The sequence below is a fragment of the Dromiciops gliroides genome, chromosome X, assembly GCF_019393635.1.
Source record: "Dromiciops gliroides isolate mDroGli1 chromosome X, mDroGli1.pri, whole genome shotgun sequence".
Lineage (NCBI taxonomy): Eukaryota > Metazoa > Chordata > Mammalia > Microbiotheria > Microbiotheriidae > Dromiciops > Dromiciops gliroides.
The window spans coordinates 68,854,416-68,872,957 of record NC_057867.1 but is presented as its reverse complement, the minus strand read 5'-3'; the positions used below and the strand labels follow the sequence as shown (position 1 = coordinate 68,872,957).

At 39.0% G+C, this 18,542-nt stretch overlaps 1 protein-coding gene across 1 annotated transcript in view; it reads left to right on the top strand.

Moving 5' to 3' along the window:
- The window catches only part of BRWD3 (bromodomain and WD repeat domain containing 3), a 111,912-nt gene that overhangs the window by 62,244 nt on the left and 31,126 nt on the right, over positions 1–18,542 (top strand). The window contains exons 17-22 of the mRNA XM_043974924.1: positions 1,114–1,339; positions 2,776–2,943; positions 5,045–5,225; positions 10,101–10,194; positions 12,269–12,418; positions 17,720–17,796. Of these exons, the coding sequence (XP_043830859.1) occupies positions 1,114–1,339; positions 2,776–2,943; positions 5,045–5,225; positions 10,101–10,194; positions 12,269–12,418; positions 17,720–17,796 (896 nt within the window). The remainder of the gene's footprint in view (positions 1–1,113; positions 1,340–2,775; positions 2,944–5,044; positions 5,226–10,100; positions 10,195–12,268; positions 12,419–17,719; positions 17,797–18,542) is intronic.

Genomic DNA, 18,542 nt, shown 5'->3' with positions numbered 1-18,542 from the left:
AAAGTAATACTGACATACTTAATTTTACTGAGACATCCCTCTATTAGAGAATGTTTGACAGAGTTCATTTATTCTCATAAAGTGTTTGAATATAGAATAGAAAAAATGTAAAATTATACAATAATGTTATTACTCAATGTACTTTTATTTGATCACTCTAAAGATTTGGGAAACAGGTGATGAAAATAAGGCCTTAGGCACGATCCCAAAATCTCTCGGCAATTTTCTTGATCTCCCCATTCTGTCAGTGGGTACAGCCTAGCCTTTCCATTAACCCAATTTCCCAACATCACTGTTGTCTTTGATTCCTCTCCCCTTGCCCTTGCCCTGCACAAGCAGTCATTTGCCAGATCTTGTCATTGCTCATAGATGTCCCCTTCTGTTAGCTTGCATATCCAGCACCTTTGTCTAGGTGATCCTCTTGCCTGCGTTCTTACACTGTAAGTTCTTACACTCTTCTGATTAGTTTCCTGGCCTCCTATAGCGAGCTTCCAGTGATTTTTCTAAAATGCAAGTGTGACTTCCTACCCAGGAAACTCCCATGCTATAGGCTCCTTCCTTCTAGAATAAAAAATGAGGACCTTTCTTTCTCTTAAGGCCCTTCAGTTGGCTTTCAACAAACTACCTTTCTAACCTTATTAGACATTCTTTGCTCTCATTCTTGTACTTTCCGCTGTAGCCAAAATGGTGGTATTGCTGTTTCTCATCCATAACAGTCCACATTTGCACCTAATGTCTTGTAGGCCTAGAATGTACTGGAACTTCACTTCTGCCTCTTAGAATCTTGTGTTTACTTGAAAGCCCTGATCAAGTGGCATGTTTTCCATGAAGTCTCTCCTAGGTTCCCCCCCTTCCCCCATTTTATTTTTGATGTTGTTAACTCATTTAAGGCAAGGATTATTTGATTTTTAGCTTTGTTTCTTCTGTACTTAGTATAGTCTCTTTTATGCATAATAGATACTTAATAAATACTTGTTGATTGATTGGCTAGGGATTTTCAGGTGTTGAAAATGGAAAACATGCTTACTTTGGAATATATGAGTTCCAGGACTGAACTGAAGTGCTGATATATAATGTATTGGTATGTTAATTACTCAATAATCTCTTATCAAGGTTCCAGATCAGATGTTCTTCCATACGGATTATCGGCCCCTTATTCGAGATGCTAACAACTACGTATTGGATGAACAGACCCAACAAGCCCCTCATTTGATGCCTCCCCCATTTTTGGTGGATGTGGATGGCAATCCTCACCCTACAAAATTCCAAAGGCTGGTACCAGGCCGGGAACATTGTAAGGATCAACACCTTATTCCACAACTGGGATACATTGCTAATGGTATGCTGACTCTTAAATTGTTTTCAAAATCCAAAGTAATAAATCCCTGCCAGTGTTAACGGTGTTGAGTTGTTACTGATCTCACCGTGATTGCTTTGCCTTAGCAGAGGAACCTGGTGTGTGGGAGTAGGACAGTCTGCACAAATAAGACTTTCCCAAGGTGGGGCAAATATAATGGCTTTCTTACTTAGGAACATTGACCAAAGACTTCTGCTGTCCCTAGCTGCATTTACTTCCAAATCCAGTTCAGAATGCTAGCTTTTTTTTTTTTTTTTTTTTTTTTGGTGTGAGGCAATTGGGGTTAAGTGACTTGCCCAGGGTCACACAGCTAGTAAGTGTTAAGTGTCTGAGGCCAGTTTTGAACTCAGGTCCTCCTGAATCCAGGGCCAGTGCTCTGTCCACTGTGCCACCTAGCTGCCCCGTGAGTGCTAGCTTTGATCAACAAAGCTTTTGTATCGTTTTATGGGTTTTATGTTTCCTTTAGCCAGACTTCATTACTTAATAATAAAGAATAACTAGCATTTATATAGCCCTTTAAAGTTTGCAAAGATTATCTCACTTGATCCTCACAACTCCTCTGGGAAGTAGATACTATTATCCTCATTTTACAGATGAGGAAACTGAGGCGGTCAGTGGTTCAGTACCTTTCCCAGGTTCTCATGGTATCTGAGGCCACATAGGAACTTGGGTCATCTGCTTCTAGCTTCAGCCCTCTTTTGCTCCACTGTGCCACCTGGTTGGAAATTTCAGTTTTCTGAGTCTCTAAATTGTAAGTAGAGAAAAAGAATTCCTAACCCTCAATCTCGAAATGGCTGTTTGTCTGTGTTTTGGAGCTGGAGACTGAAAATGATGTTGAGGGATTTCTGTAGTTTTTCAAGTTGGGAGACAGATGTCCCCCATATCCCAATGTCATATTTATGGGAGATAAAAGAAACCCATACCACCTACCATTTCTGGTATTTCCAAAAGTAGTCATAAAAGAAATACAAAGTAATCTTAATTTCACATGAGTTTCATTAAGTAGCACCTTCTTTTTCCCTTTGCTCTGTCATTTGCTTGTAAAAATGAATTTTAAAATGTTCCTCTTTACTCAGTCAATGGAACATACTTTGGGATGAGAGAAATGATGATAACATCACGTTTTAGAACTTCTCTAATTGGTTGCATTTTAAAAAAAATCACTGCACTAAATAGGACTTTACATATGGTAGTTTGAACTGAGGTTTGTAAAAATTAATGTTTTATTAATTGTATTAATGTTTTCTTTAAGATTGTGTCTAGAATGTAGATCCTTGAGAGCAGTCTTTGACTTTTTTGTCCTTGTGCCCCTTAGACCTAATACTGCCTGCATCATTTTAGTGGCTTAATAGATGCTTACTGAATACTTACTTTGATGTGATGTGTGGGATTTTTTTTCTTTTTTTGTTCTAAAAAAGGTGATGGTGAAGTGATAGAACAGGTGATTGGTCAACAAACCACTGATCAAGATGGGCATATTCTTGATGGAATGATCAGGGAACTGCAGAGAGAGCAGGACTTAAGACTGTTTAATGAAGAAGGAAGTTCATTTATTCCTACTAATAGACCATATTCTCTTAATGGAGGTATGTATTTATAGTTATCATGTTGAATTTGTAATGCCTTTTGCCATTGTGTTTGCCTGAGTAGGGTTGATTGTGATGGAAGGCATTTGGAAATTTTTGATTCTTTCCAAATGTTTACTTCTTCTGTAGCTATTTTGAAGTATTTCCATGGTAGCACCATAGTTTTAGCCTTTATAAATGTATGGACAAGAAAAATGAGAATCCCTTTACATCCCCCATTGGATTGTGAACTCCTCAAGGCCAAGGCCTGCCTTGCTTTTCCGTTTGTATCCCCAGCACTTAGCAGAGGGCCTGGCCCATAAGAGACACTTAATGTTGACTGACTAAAAAAAGGGCACAAAAGGTTTATCTGTTAAGGCTCCTCAACCTTAATCTTCAGGACTTTAAAAACCTACATTCTGAATGTGTCTTCTTGAATGTTTTAAGGTGCATTTGTTTGACTTTTGTATTTAAAAACCACATTTACAAAAGTTGAACACTGAAGAGCATATAATAAGCTTTTTAAGAAATAGAATCAACTGCTGAATTAATTTTCATTCACTCCTTTAAAATGGCTGAAAGTGACAAAATTGCTCTCATGTGGTTATTATGTGTTATATTTTTTCCCCAAAATATGGGAAATGTATTTAAGGCAAAAGTATTGTGTTCATATCAGTATTTCAGTACATCCAGTGTCAAGAATAAGTAGCAAAGTATCAGTTTTTAAACGTTGTGCTTCTTGCTGGAAATGTTGGAAGGACTAATATTTTGTTGTACTGACATAGTGGGAATGCATCTTTTAGGTATTCTAGGTTTCTTGTAGCCTGATAACAAATGAATATAATTTTGGTTGATTTATATTGTGTTAGGCCCATATCTGATTTGGACAGGGGAATTGTGCACACATCTCTTACAAGTGTCATAGAAATGATTCTTTACTTTAGATCATTTGGAGCTTTAAACCCAAATATATTTTCTGAATCTGGAGCAAACTGAGTTGTAGGCACCAACACACACACACACACACACACACACACCCACCCACCCACCCAATGTGTGTGTGTGTGTATGTGTGTATGTACATAAATAATATAAAATGTCTGTTTCTTCCGACATGATAAAATTTAGATTAGATCCTTTATTTTGTGTCCCATTAATATTTTAATATTCTTATCTGTGAAACATATTCTTTATTGTGTTGTTCAGTGTTAGAAAAAGATATCAAAGGCCAATGATCTCTGCCATCAAATAGCTTTTTTTTTCTCTTACTAGAAGTCATGGAAGAATGCTTGGTGACTCATTGAAATTTAGAGAGAGTAGAGACCTTTAAAGTCATCCAGTCTGGCCCCTTCATTTTACAGGTGGAGAAACTGAGACCCACAGTGGGTCTCATTAATAGCTGACTTGTCCAAGGTTACATTAGGTAGTAAGTAGCAGAGCTGGAGTTTGCATCTAGATCATCAAAATCCACCATACTCTCCTCCCTTGGAGGACCTCCCTTGTGTTAGAGCTTCAAAGAACTGTTTATCCATTGAAAGGACCTAAATAGGGGACAGCTAGGTAGTGCAGTGGATAAAGCACTGGCTCAGGAGGATCTTAGTTCAAATCCAGCCTCAGACACTTGGTACTTACTAGCTGTGTGACCCTGATCAAGTCACTTAACCCTCATTGCCCCGCATAAAAACCCAAAACAACAACAACAACAACAACAACAACAAGAAAAGACACTAGTAAGTGTCAAGTGTCTGAAGCCGCATTTGAACTCAGGTCCTCCTGAATCCAGGGCCGGTGCTTTCTCCACTGTGCCACCTAGCTGTCCCCAGACCTAAATAATATCTAACTGCAGTCAGTCTTAATTTTTTTATGAGTAGAGTTTTCCACTTGTCTAGGTTACAGTTGGCTGTATGCCTATTAGATAAAAATATCTGGAGAATCTAATTTCTTGTCACTTTTTATTCATCTTTGTACTGTTGGTTATGCATCAGTCTTTTTCATTTCCCCATTCTTATATACATGGACAGATATCCATGTCATCATTGACACCATCATAGAAGCCTACATTTCATTTTCAGTTTGGGTTGGGAACTTTATAGGAAAAGTGTCATTTTTGTCTGTTTTTTAGCTCTGAGAACTCCAAATATGGACTTTGCCTCTCCCTCAAATATTGGATTCCGAACCAGTGCTCAGATGGAAAGTGTCCAACCAACACATGGTTCTTCTCGAAGTCAGGTGGCCACTCAGAGGGATTTCATGTCGTGGAGCCGAAGAGTAGTGGTTAATGAACTAAATCCTGGTATTAGTCGGTAAGTTAGCAGTTGGGATCATCTCATACTTTGCTTTGAGTTCACTTTTTTTAGTTGAGTATCAATCCTGCATTGTTATAGTGTCACATGAAGTAAATTTTTTTTTAAGTCAATCAATCAATCAATCAATCAATTTATTTATTTTTATTCCACCAGAAGTGTTTTAATTTTGTGTTGTAGTTTTCAACATTCATTTTCCTAAGATTTAGAGTTCCAAATTTTTCTCCCTCCTTCCCTTTCCTCTCCCCTCCACAAGACAGCAACCAGGTTATATATGTACAATCCACAAGTGCTCTTTTTATCAGGTTTTCTATGCGGTTGGATAGTAAGCTTCATCATTAGTCCCTTGGAATTGTCTTGGATCATTTCATTGCTCAGAGTAGTTAGTCATTTACAATTGCTCATTGTCCTCTGCACAATGTCCTCCCAGCTCTGCTTACTTCACTATACATCAATTCATGAGTCTTTCCAGGTTTTTCTGGGATCATCCTGTTTGTCATTTCCTATAGCAGAAGACCATTCCACCACAATTATATACCACGGCTTCTTCAGTCATTCCTCAGTTGATGGACATTCCCTTGATTCTCAATTCTTAGCCACCACAAAGAGTTGCTATAAATATTTTTTGTACAATCCCCCCCTTTTCTCTTTTTCGTTATTACTATTGTTAACTGATTCCCTTCCCTATGACATTTATTCTATTATCCATCTACATGAAGTAATTCTTACTCCAGATTCTATTAATAATTTATTAATCATTACCATTTAATATTTACTCACATACCATTCTACTTTATTATTCTTTGAGCAAATACTTTCCTGGAAAGTAAAGTTCTATGTGACAAGTATGTGACAAGTCTAGCACAAAGAACCATCTACAGATAATTCACAATTGTCATTGTGGCCAGTTCTTTACCACACCTTTTAATAATAGGTTTCTTTGATAGAGGTATTGATTGCAGGTAATTGGCCACAAGCAATATTACGTTTATATGCAGAAGAGAGGACCATGGAGAAATGAGGAATTCAGGGTATAGGTGATTAATAATTTGAATCCTTGGCCATGTGAGTAGAGAAATCATTTCACCTTTACCTCATCCCATGTCTTAGTCCCTTTTTTCTTTCCCAGATTAGATTTATATACCACAGTCATGTCCTAATTCGTCTCACACAACCTGATGTAGCTTCTGAAAGCCATAAGCAACATTTTGTATTCATAGTCCAGTGCTTCTCTATTGAGATGAGAGAAAGCATTTTATCATCTCTCCTCAGGGACCAAGAAGTATGATAGCATTTGATCTGAGTTCAGCTTCCTTTCATTAATTCTTTTTGTCAGTTATGAAGCATTCATTAAGCACTTCTACTCTATGGCAGACACAGTACTATAGCCCTGAGGAAATAAAGAAAGGAATAAACACAGTCCCTGCCCTCAAGGAGGTGAGAGAACGCAGCAACAGCAGTATATACAAGATCCGTACAGAGTTAAATGGATGATATGTACTAACTAAAAAGGAGGTGATTTTGCTGGGTCAGCGCCAGCAGTGTAAGGGAACGTGAGATTTGAGCTAAGTCTTGAAGGAAGCCAGAAATCAGACATGAGGAGGGAAGGTCAGTGGAAAGGCCCAGAGTTGGGAGATGGAATATGTGTTTGAGAGTTAATGTAATGTAGTACATTGGATCCTGTCCATAATCAGGAGCTATTTAAGGTTTTTGTTTTGTTTTGTTTTGTTTTTTAGTAAGACAGTTGGGGTTAAGTGACTTGCCCAGGGTCACACAGCTAGTAAGTGTCAAGTGTCTGAGGCCGGATTTGAACTCAGGTCCTCCTGACTCCAGGGCTGGTGCTCTATCCACTGCGCCACCTAGCTGCCCCTATTTAAGGTTTTTTAATGGGTAAAGGGGTGGTAGTGATAATGTGTCAGACTTGCACTTTAGGAAGAATACTTTGGCAACTGATGGACTGGAGTAGGAAGGGATTTGAGGCACTTGCAGTAGTATAGACCCAAGGGGATGAGGGACATCAGGGTAGTGGCTATGTGAGTGCAGTGAAAGAAACGTATGAGAGATTGTGAAGGTAGAAACAGTTTGTATACATGGGCTAGATGAGTAGGATACCAAGGTTGTGAGTCTGCATGACTAGGATGATAGTGCTCCCCTCAGTAGTACTAGGGAAGTTAGAAAGAGGAAGGTTTTTGGGGAAAAGATGAGTTCTACTTTTGGACATGTCTGTTGTTAAAGATATCCAGGAGGTAGTTTGTGATGGGAGACCAGAGGTCAGGAAAGAGATTGGGGCTAGAAAAAGAGAGATCTGCAGAGACAAAATATTTGAACCTGTGGTTGGGGATGAGATCACTAAACAAGATAGTGTAGAGAGAGAAGAGGACCAAGAACAGAGCCTTGTAAACATGCTTCCAAGAAACTGATATTCTCATGAGGAGGGGATACATGCAAATAACTCTGTATGACACAGGTAGTCTCCGAGAGAAGGAAATAACACTAAGAATTTTGCAAAACGCTTCTTTTAGAACGTGATATTTTAGCTGAGACCTGAGCAAAGTGAGGCATGGGGGAAAAAAAAGAATTGGGAGATGGAATGTCTTCTTCAAGGAGCAGCCAAGAGTGCAGATGGAGTCAGTGGCTTGTAGAGTATGTAGAATGAAGTATGTTGTAAGAAGACTGGAAAGGTAGGGTGAGGCAGGTTTAGGAAGGGCTTTAAAAGCCATGCAGAAGACTTTCTATTTGCTCCTTGAGGCTGGCTGAGTAGAGGGTAGGAGACCAGAAGGCTGTTGTAATAGTTTGCTGAAGCAATGAAGCAATGAAGGCTTGTGCCAGGGTGATGGCAGGGTCAGAGGAGAGAGGGGACCTACATGGATGATGATGTGGAAGTGGTATTGGATTTAAGGGCTGATTGTAAGGAGTGAAAGATGATACCTCTATTGTGATCCTAGGGAACTGGGAGCTACCTTTAATGAGACTAGAGAAGGTAGGAAGAAGGGATGGATGGAATGAGATCAAGGATGTGTGGAAAGGTGTGGCAAGGGGCAAAGATAAGGGCTGTTTCTTCATGTGACACAGAAGCAAAGGATGAGATAGTGTGAGGTGATATCTGGGAGGAGAGAAGAGGGAGCTCTTGGAAAATGGCCACCTCTTTTTCAGGGCAGTGTGAGGCCAGGTCCTCAGCTAAGTGGTAGAGGAAGGGCTTGGGAGGTATGTGCAAGAATAACTTTTCACATAGTTAGGGGATGGTGAATCGCTTAGGAAGGCGCGAAAAGGTTGCATTGCTTTCATGAGGACTTAATTGAGATTCGTAATGGACCCAGTCAGAACAATCTTTTGATTATCTGGCACTGCAGCAGTACATGACTTGGAGCAGGAAGGTAACAGATGGTAGGAGTAATCCAAGATTTGACATGGGCAAAGCCTGATTGGTGACATCTCTTAGGGCCAGTGTCAAACTGGTTCACCAAGGGATCAAGATAAGGAAGCAAGAGTGCTGCCAGTGCAGGGGTAATGGCTTGGGACAGAACTGGGGGGTGGAGGGATTGGAGGTTGTATTGAAGGTGAGGAACAGGCTATGGGGTTGTAAGGAACAGGGAAAGATAAAATGAAGAAAATTTACAATCTCCTAAAGAAGGGAATTTTGGAGTTTGTGAACATGCAAGAAGAATATTGGTGGGTAATGGCATGATCTAAGGGCATGCCCAGCTCTCTGTAGCTGAAGTAGAGCAGAGAGAATAGTAGGTCATGAGAATAGAAATTGAGGAACCTTGAAGTTAGGGATTTTAGTGTCAACATTGAAGTCCTCTAGGAGTCACACAGCTAGTAAGTGTCAAGTGTCTGAGGCTGGATTTGAACTTAGGTTCTTCTGAATCCGGGGATGGTGCTTTATCTACTGCGCTACCCAGCTGCCCCAGTATAGATACATCTTAATATATTTCTCTGATTTCCTTATATATTTCTTTCTTTACAATATGATAATAATTACATTTCTATTACACAATTTGGTCAGTCACTCCTTAATTGATGACGACCTACTTTTAGTTTTAATTGCAATTACATTAATTGTACTCAACCAAAATTAAATATTTTGGTACATATATGGGATCTTTCTTTTTTATTGACCTTGGGGTATATGCCCAGAAGTGATATCTTTGGGTCAAAAAGGTCTAAACAGCTTAGTGTTTTTCTCCCTTAAAGTCAATGTGTCTCTGATGCTGACTGAGAGTAATAGAACCAGGAAAACATTGTACACAGTAACAGCAACATTGTGTGATGAACAGTGGGGATAGACTTGGCGCTTCTCAGCGGTGCAACAATCCAAAACAGTTTCAAAGAACTCATGATAGAAAATGTTCTCAACATCTAGAAAAAAGAACTGTGAATTATGAATGCAGATTGAACTATACTGTTTCTACTTTTGGACTGTTTTTTTCCCCTCTTTTTGAGGTTTTTCACTTAAAAAATGCTCACAGGTTTTTCCCTTGCGCTCTGATTCTTCTTTTGCAAGATGACTAATGTAGAAATATGTTTAATGTGATTGTACATATACAACCTATATCAGACTGCTTTCTGTCTTAGGGAGGAGAGGGAGGGTGGGAGAAAAAAAATTGGAACTAAAAATCCTGTGAAAACAAATGTTGAAAACTATCCTTATATGTAACTGGAAAATAATAAAATATTTATATGGGGAAAAAAGTCAATGTGTCTTCCATAACTGGTTAGACCATGTCATAGCTACACCTATCACTTATGAGTGTGTCTCTCTTCCCACTACCTTTCAAAGACTGCTTTTGCCATTTATTCCTCCTACCAATATGAGCATGAATTTTGGTGAATTTGAGTTAATTATTTTGACCTTTGACTTGCTTTCATTATTAGGGTACAGGAAGATTGCCGAGCTGCAAAAGGTGAAAGAGAAATTAGTCTTTATACTTTTGAAAAGAAAAGAAAGCCATCTCATACCATCCAGAGGGTGAGTTTGCTCATAACGATTTTTAGTATTTACTGAATTTGCAGATAACTAATACCTGAGCTCTGCTCTTGGTGCATTGGCTTTTTTGTTGTTATTTTGCAAGTGTCTAGGGGGTTTTGGGGCATAGGGATATTTGTACTTTAACACTTCTCTTATAGTTATAAGACAGGGCTAACAATTCTTATCATTTGGCTCTGGTTATATAGTCACAGTGTACAGTTATGCTCTCATTATTTCATCATAATTCTTAAGTTGCCCTTTCATACCAGGTTGTCACACCCTATCAGCATCATGCCCATTATCTCGATATTAAGGGAGATAATGTCTTTGAAATTGAATTGTATTAAAAGGTGATTGGTAAGCTTTGAATTCAGAGTTGTGCACCTTCTTCATTCCACTTTTAGGAATTGGTAGCCTTTGAGTAGCCAGATTCTTTGGAAAGCTGGGATGACTAGAATGGCAAAAGGAATAGGCATATTGAATCCATAATGGAAAGAATCAGACACCAAATTCCTAGAAAGTCTTTTGATTGGTCACTTAAGGCCATTTTAGGTAACTTAAAAAAATAACTTCACTCCAGATATTCCTAGGTCATCTAATGTTTGCATGTTCATTATTTTTGTTTGTGGTTATTGTTTTAACACCTGCTTTTGGTATTGTAGTTTTTGTAGAGAGAGAATTTGTGCTATTGAATTATTTTCATAGCAATTTTAGGTACTGCTCCCACTTAATCTCTTTCTTCTAATCCAGTTTGTTAAAGGACAGAATGACCTAAAAAAGAGAGATGTGATCTAAGATTTTTGTTCACATTGGAAATGGGACTTTTTTTTTTTGAACATAAGAATAATACCAGGGAGCAGCTAGGTAGCCCAGTGGATAAAGCACCAGCCCTGGATTCAGGAGGGACCTGAGTTCAAATCCAACCTCAGACACTTGACACTTAACTAACTGTGTGACCCTGGGCAAGTCACTTAACCCCAATTGCCCTGCTAACAACAAGAACAAGAACAAGAACAAGAACAACAACAATAATAATAATAATACCAAGATACCAAGTATTTGCTTAGCAACAAAGCCACTTCAAAATTTCCCTTCTCATCAGTTTACATAACGTTTAAACTTGCTTTTGAAAAGTGGTCATTTAAAGTTGTGAGTAGCAGAAACTTTAATGGTACTTTCATGATTGAATATAAAAAGCATGCATTCAAAAGACTGAGGCTCACATCTTTTTTATATTTCGTCCCCATGTGGCATTGGATAAGTCACTTAACATCCCTAGGCCTCAGTTTCCTCAAAAGTAAAATAATGAGTATTTTGGATTAGATGGCCTTCGAGGTCACTCCTACTCCAGATCTTTGATATAGCTCATCTAAATGTATATCTGTTCAATCCTTTGATTTTTTCACTCTTGTATCATCCATAGATATCCAATGTGTATCTTGCACAGTTCCTTCTGGAATAGAACTGTCAGTATTAGGTCCAACCTTGGTTGGTTTGGGGCAGTGGTGTCTTAATGTCCGAATTAGACCACATTCAAAAGCCAAATGACAAATGATTTGTGATTGGCGATATCATCTTCTCTCCATTTGCACATGCAATTTAGAATTAACTATGACATTCTTTATTAGTCCTTTGTTGATTCCAAAACTTATGGTATTTTGGTATTTTATGTCAAAGATCATTTTATGGTCTATTTGATGTAGTTATATTCTGCTTTTTAAGTGGGACCACTTAAACACCTCCTTTCTTTTGAAAGTTACTTGTTCTATGGAATTTTTTTAAAGTTTCCAGTCTCCTTTCATTTGTTTCTTCATGCTTAATCAGCAAAATTAATACTTACAGCCAAATTTAGCATTTCCTTTAATTTGATCATGAGGTCCTATAAACAAGAAAGCTTCAAGATAAAAACAAGTTATGCCTCAGAATCTTGTGTTCATCTTAATCATTTTCCTTTATTTTGTATTTTCTTAAATAATTTGTTTTCATTCTTTGATTGCTTGGGTTTGTGGATGTATCCATGCAATATTTATGAGATTCAAATCTTATTTCTTTAATCTCCGCTTCTTTACTGAAGAATGATTTTCAACCTGGTAGTGGAAGATCTTTACGAAGAACTCAGCGAAAGCGCCAACATGCTTACCAAACACGCTCCACCATAGAACATAATCCACAAGTACCAAGTCAAAATGCAGTTGCCCAGGAAGAATCAGAAAGCTCCTCAGAGGTTAGACATCTGATGTTCTTTTTCTGATGGTGCATTTGTTATTAAATGTACATGTTTTCACACTGTTTAAATCTTGAGCCATTTATTTCCCATTTCTTTCAATCATTTTCTTCCCCCAAAGGCATTTTTTTAAAGCATTTGACATTTCTTAGCTTACAGTGTTCCTTCAAGCCTTGGTATATGAGCAGCGGCCTTCCAATTGTTTTCCCTGTGTCGTTTCTCTTCCCCAAGCTATTCTTCACCGTGTCATTCCTTTACCCTGTAAGCTTCCTGTTACCACTGGAATCACATATATAAACTCTTTTTTTTTTTTTTTAAGCATTTCAAGTCCTTCCCAGCCTGCCGGCCAGTACCCCAGTGTGCTTTTACACCTTGGTTTTGTTTTTCATTCTTTTGGCCTCCTAACCGCATCCTCAGGGCATGCTCCATCTCCTGTCTTCTTTCAGTTGCACTTGTCGTCCCTTATTCCAGGAATGTATTCCCTTTTCACCTCTGCTGCTTGGACTCATGGTTTTTTTCCAAAATTTCATTCAACTGCCACCTACCCGTTACCTTTCCTGATCACTCCTCCATTCCCATCCCCTCAATCTTCCCTTCCAAGTTCCCTTATACTGGCTTTGTATTTCCCTCAGGTCAGGTGCCATTTCTTTCTCAGGAAGGGCCTAGCACCGTGGCTTTCTCATATTGGCTATTTAATAATTATTTCTTGATTGATTGGCTGTTAAGGGAGAAAGCAGTGGGGTTTGGGGAATGGAGGAAGGATCAGAGACAGAGAGATTTTGAGGCCCAGGTCCTAGTTTCACCTGTGTCATTTACAAGCTCTGGGACCTTGAGCCAAATCACTTCACGTGAGGTAGTTGGACTCCTCAAGGTCTGAGATGGAGAAAACAGAACCAAAGTGATAAACAGGGAGTTGAAACCAAAGATTATATAAGGAAGGAACAGAAGTACCTGATGAGTTCAGTTGGAGTATGACTAAGCCACCAGATGCCGTACAAATTACCTCCCAGCATACTGAAAGGACTGGGGGATACGATTACTCAGGACCACAGCTATGATCATGGAGAACTTGAGACATTTGTTGCCGATTTTCCAAACAGGTAAGACTGTAAAGTTTTCAAATTCTAGACCTAATCATTTGATTTTAGTTATTACTAAAACCCTAGCTTTTCCTATTAATAAGATAAGTGTTACCTCTGATTCTGGCCAAGAGTTTTTCTGTCCTAGGTAGCTTTCTAATAATTTAAGTGGGTTTCCTATACTAAGGAAATCTCTGGTCCAGGTCTAGTTGTCATTTTTTTACCAACCCCAAACCTCCCCCACCTCAAAGGAAGAGGGTAGTAAATAAAGAGCTAGCAAAGTAGTTCAGTTGTTTTTCAGTTGTATCTGACTCTCTGTGACCCCATTTGGGGTTTTCTTGACAGAGATCCTGGAGTGGTTGGCCATTTCCTTCTCTAGCTCATTTTACAGATGAGGAAACTGAGGCAAACAGGGTGAAGTGACTTGCCCAGGGTCACACAGCTAGCAAGTGTCTGAGGACAGATTGAACTCAGGAAGAGGAGTCTTCCAGACTCCCAACTCTGTTATTCTATTCACTGCAGCACCCCCTAGCTGCTTAGAAAATAAAGGCTTGTATTCCTCTGAGGAAAAAGACAGTGGTAGGCCCTGGTGGTTAGATACCGTCAGAGAATTGGAGGCAGGTCCCTCATGGCTGTGAGGAGTCTGTTTCTTTTGGTTCTTCAAGGCTGCTGAGACTGAAGCTCTGGCCTGCCTTAGAGCTAAGTAAGGAGGTGCCAGTGAAGCCTATAGCAACCTGGAAGCACATTAGGGAGGAGGGGCGAGCTGGGGTAGCCAGAGCTGTTGTTAGGTGTGGCCCATGCTAAGTCTATGTGGAGACAATGCAAGGGTGGTGGCAGGGCATTGCCTTCACTAGATCATGTGCCTCCTTATTCTTTTGTCCCTCTCCAGCTCCTCTGGCTATAGAAAAAGGAAGTGGGGAATAGAATCCCAAGATAACTACTTCTGAAATTCAGATGGGACAAGCAAAAAGTTCCTAGGCCCATGAATTTCTAACTGAGAATCTCTAAAGTAGTTGGACTTAAATGAGCTACAGAAATTTAGTGCAGAATAGAGAACACTCTAGTTGCAGGATCTGGACTTGAATCCTGGTCCTGTCACTAACTAGCTCTTTGATTTTGGGCAAGTCACTTTACTTTTCTGGGCTTTTTTAGATGTCACCCCATGAGCTGCTTCTTACCTCTTGCCCTTAGTGTAGTTAGTGGTACTTTCCTCATATTTACTATCCTCCTGGGTACACCTTTGGTAAGAAACATTAAACGGAGGGCTTCCCAGGTGGTGAGGGGCCAGGTTGAAGGAACTAGATGTAGATTCTTAGCCTGGGTGATACTGTTTTATAATAGATACTGTTAAATATTTGAAGGGATTAAGAGAGGGATTAAATTTACCGTCTGATCCTTGAGGAGCAGTGGGTAGGAGTTAGAATAAATTGGCCGCAGATTTGAGCTTGATACAAGGAAAAACTGCTTAATTGGAGCAATATATGCCAGCGTGATACCCATCTATTGACTGTGTGTATGGGTATTAGTTGGGCTCCTTTCCATGACTGAGATTCTGGGATTGTGCCCCTTTTACAATTCCGGAGAGGCCACACTACAGAACACGGAACTTTTGTATTCATTGCATTACTTTAGCCTGCTTTATCATCAGACCATTATGTCGTTGGTCTGTTTCGTATGTTGCCAAGATGCTTCCAAAATTAATTATTTGTGACAGTTACTGAGGATATTCTTAGTTGATGATAGGAAGAAACTGAAATGCAAATGGTATTCATGAAATCCATATGATATGCATGTTTTCTCTATTTGCATTTTTGTCCCTCTGGTAGATCCTTAACTGCTCAGTAAAAAGTCATATATAGAATGATACAGTGGAGGAGAGAATAAACCTAAACAGCTTTTTGTAAGTGACCCAACATTTTCGGGCAATGAGGAAGTATGACCAGAAGAACTCCTTATCAAAGGAAAGTGATGTTCATAAGGGACAAAACATAAAGTTTGTGTTACATGAGATGCCAATAACTGTGCAGTTAGAAGGGGAACAGTGAACTGGGAAGTGATCTTGGTGCAGCAAGTTTTTGGTATAAGTTTCTGCTGACCAGAAGAGGGAATTGATACAAACATGTTAGTATCAAATCCATAGCCAAAGATTCTGTATGGGTAGTTCTCCAAAAAAGCAAGCTATCAACACACTAGGAAAATATGAGAGAGTGGAGATAAAAACATGCCATCTTTTCTTCTCTCTTCCTCCTTTTTTATACTTTCTCATTTCTTTCCTCTTGTGCTTTCAGTTTGGGTTTTTTCCTCACTGTGATGCTGGCAGCTTATTCTTCAGCTTCATTAATTTCTTCTTTTTTAATATTTTGTTGATGCTTCTTCCCTTATCACTATCGTTTCCCAATGCCTAACCTTTTTGCTCCTCCCCAACATACTTTCTCACAAAGGACAGCCAAGCGAAACCAAGGAACACGCTCGCCACATCTGACGGCATGTCATGCTACACCTCTGGTCCTCCGCTCCACCGGAAGATTCCTCAGTCCTCGGAAGTTTTGGGTTACTCTTTTAAAATGCGATATTTCCTCTACATTATTCACTTGGTTTACAAGATTGGCCTCCCCAGCTTGAAAAATCTTGATTTTTTGATATTTGAAACGTTTCCGTTAGTATAGTAACTGGGTATACCTCGATTAAACATTTTTTTAATTTAAATTTTTTATTTTTAAAGTAATGAATTTTGAACTTAAGAAGAGGTATCACTGAGGTTAGGCTTAAGAAATATACTTGGGATTTTAAATATTGAAAATTGCATCATAGGACAGTTAGTATTGAAATTGCAACTTTTTCTTAGTTCTAAACATGTACTAAATCTAGTCATAAAGATGCCAAAAAGAAATCCTGCAAATATTCCATTATTGGTACAGAAGTTGTTTGGTGCTTTGTTATACAGGTGATAATGTGTTCCCCCAAATCATCAAGCTTTGCAAAATTGAGCAATAAAAATCCACAGGCATTATGGTAAATGTAGAGTTGGGGGCACAACACTCAGAACCTCGGTCAGTGGAATTAAAAAAAACAAACCAGTAAAAATGTTAGCACAATTTGCTATGTGTTAAATGGTGAAGAAATATAGAAAGATTACAAGAAATACTGGTGACACCCACCGTCTTTAGATACTGATCGGCCTGCCCCCTGATTCCCACAGAACCCAAGATGGCAAAATTTTCAGCTACTGGGGGATTCTTCCTTGGCCCACAGCTCCTGCTGCATCAGAAGATACACAATAAATATGGCACTGTCTCATTCCTCTCCCAGGCTGCACTCCAGGCTTTCTCTACCACGTCCTTGAGCCAGGTTGCTCTTATTGCAAAAGTCGGCGAAATTTTTATTTTTATTTTTTTAACTTAAACCAATTTTGGAAACTAGGTGTTCAGGTTGAAATTGATCAATTTGGGAATGCCAAATTTAAAATGTATAGAGAAATGCAAGGCGCACAGAATTGCCCATTATCACGATTGATTATCTCCCAGTCTTTGTGTTTTATCTCCCTATAAAACGGTATTGAAGACTATGCTCTGAAGGCACATTCGACAATCACCTCCAGATACTTTTCTATGTAGGAGAACAACTCCTATCCCATTTAGTCATTTCAGTGGAAGCAAGAACAGAGAATCACATCACAAGAATTTTGATAAAGTAACAATTAAAGTACCATGTGTGTAATACTGTAAGAATGACCTGGTTAAAGAGACATTGTTCCAGTATTCCATTCTGTTATCAATGGATTTTCAATTATAATGTGTGAAGTTACCAAGAGCTTGTTTTAGTGTATGCCAATATTATGGTTAAAAAAAGTAAAACTCTTAAAGAATGTGCCCTCGGAGTCCATCAATGCCTAATGATTTGTTAAAATATATGAAAATAATTTTAAAACGTCAATTCAAGAGTCTGACATCGATAAATCATTCAACCAACCCAGTAAATGTGGTACTTAACCTTGAAAAAGACCTATGCTTGGAAGTGGTGGGTCTCTTCAGGATTGCAGCTTGGGGGAGTTATTGTGAAATGGTGCAGTTTGCTTGTTCTCTGTTTCTCATGGATACATAAGCAAACATGATATTGCATTATGCTCCATGTTGAAACAAATTAGAGTTTTCAAAACATGTTATATATAGTAGAACTGACTGAGCTATCTAGGAGAGAGAGTAAAGACTTATTTTGATTGCAGGAAGAGGAAACTGGAGGCACTAGCGATGCATCTGCAGATGATGTGGTAGCCGAGTGGCAAATGGAAAGCTCCTCCAGGTACTTGTAACTATGTTTATCCACATTCTTCAATTGTTTTGGGAAGATAAGTCTTGAAAATTTCATGAATTGGCTAAAATACCAATTAAAACAGCATGTTGTGGGGCAGCTAGATGGCACAGTGGTTAAAGCACCGGCCCTGGAGTCAGGAGTACCTGAGTTCAAATCCGGCCTCAGACACTTAACACTTACTAGCTGTGTGACCCTGGGCAAGTCACTTAACCCCCATTGCCCCGCAAAAAAAACAAAACAAAACAGCATGTTGTACATTTCAGTCTCACCAGGCACCTTGTGAGTAATATTTGAGATAATACTTAAGTCTGTTTAGAAAGTCTCTGATCAGAACTTATTTCAGCAACCACAGTTACACTGCTATGTGGATCCTCTTAGCCGCAATTTCTTCTTCTTCTTCTTTTTTTATTGAAAAGCTTCTTACTACAAATAATTTCAGTGATACAGTAATAATTTTTCTCTTTATGCCGGCACAGATGCCTACCTCTTTATTTATCTATTTATTCATTTGTTCATTCATCCATCCATTCATTCATTCATTTATTGTGGGGCAGTTGAGGGTTAAGTGACTTGCCCGGGGTCACACAGCTAGTAAGTGTCAAGTGTCTGAGGCCGAATTTGAACTCAGGTCCTCCTGAATCCAGGGCCGGTACTTTATCCACTGTGCCGCCTAGCTGCCTTCTACAAATGCCTACCATTGAACCAAGCAACTGCTTTTCATTACCAAGCTTTTT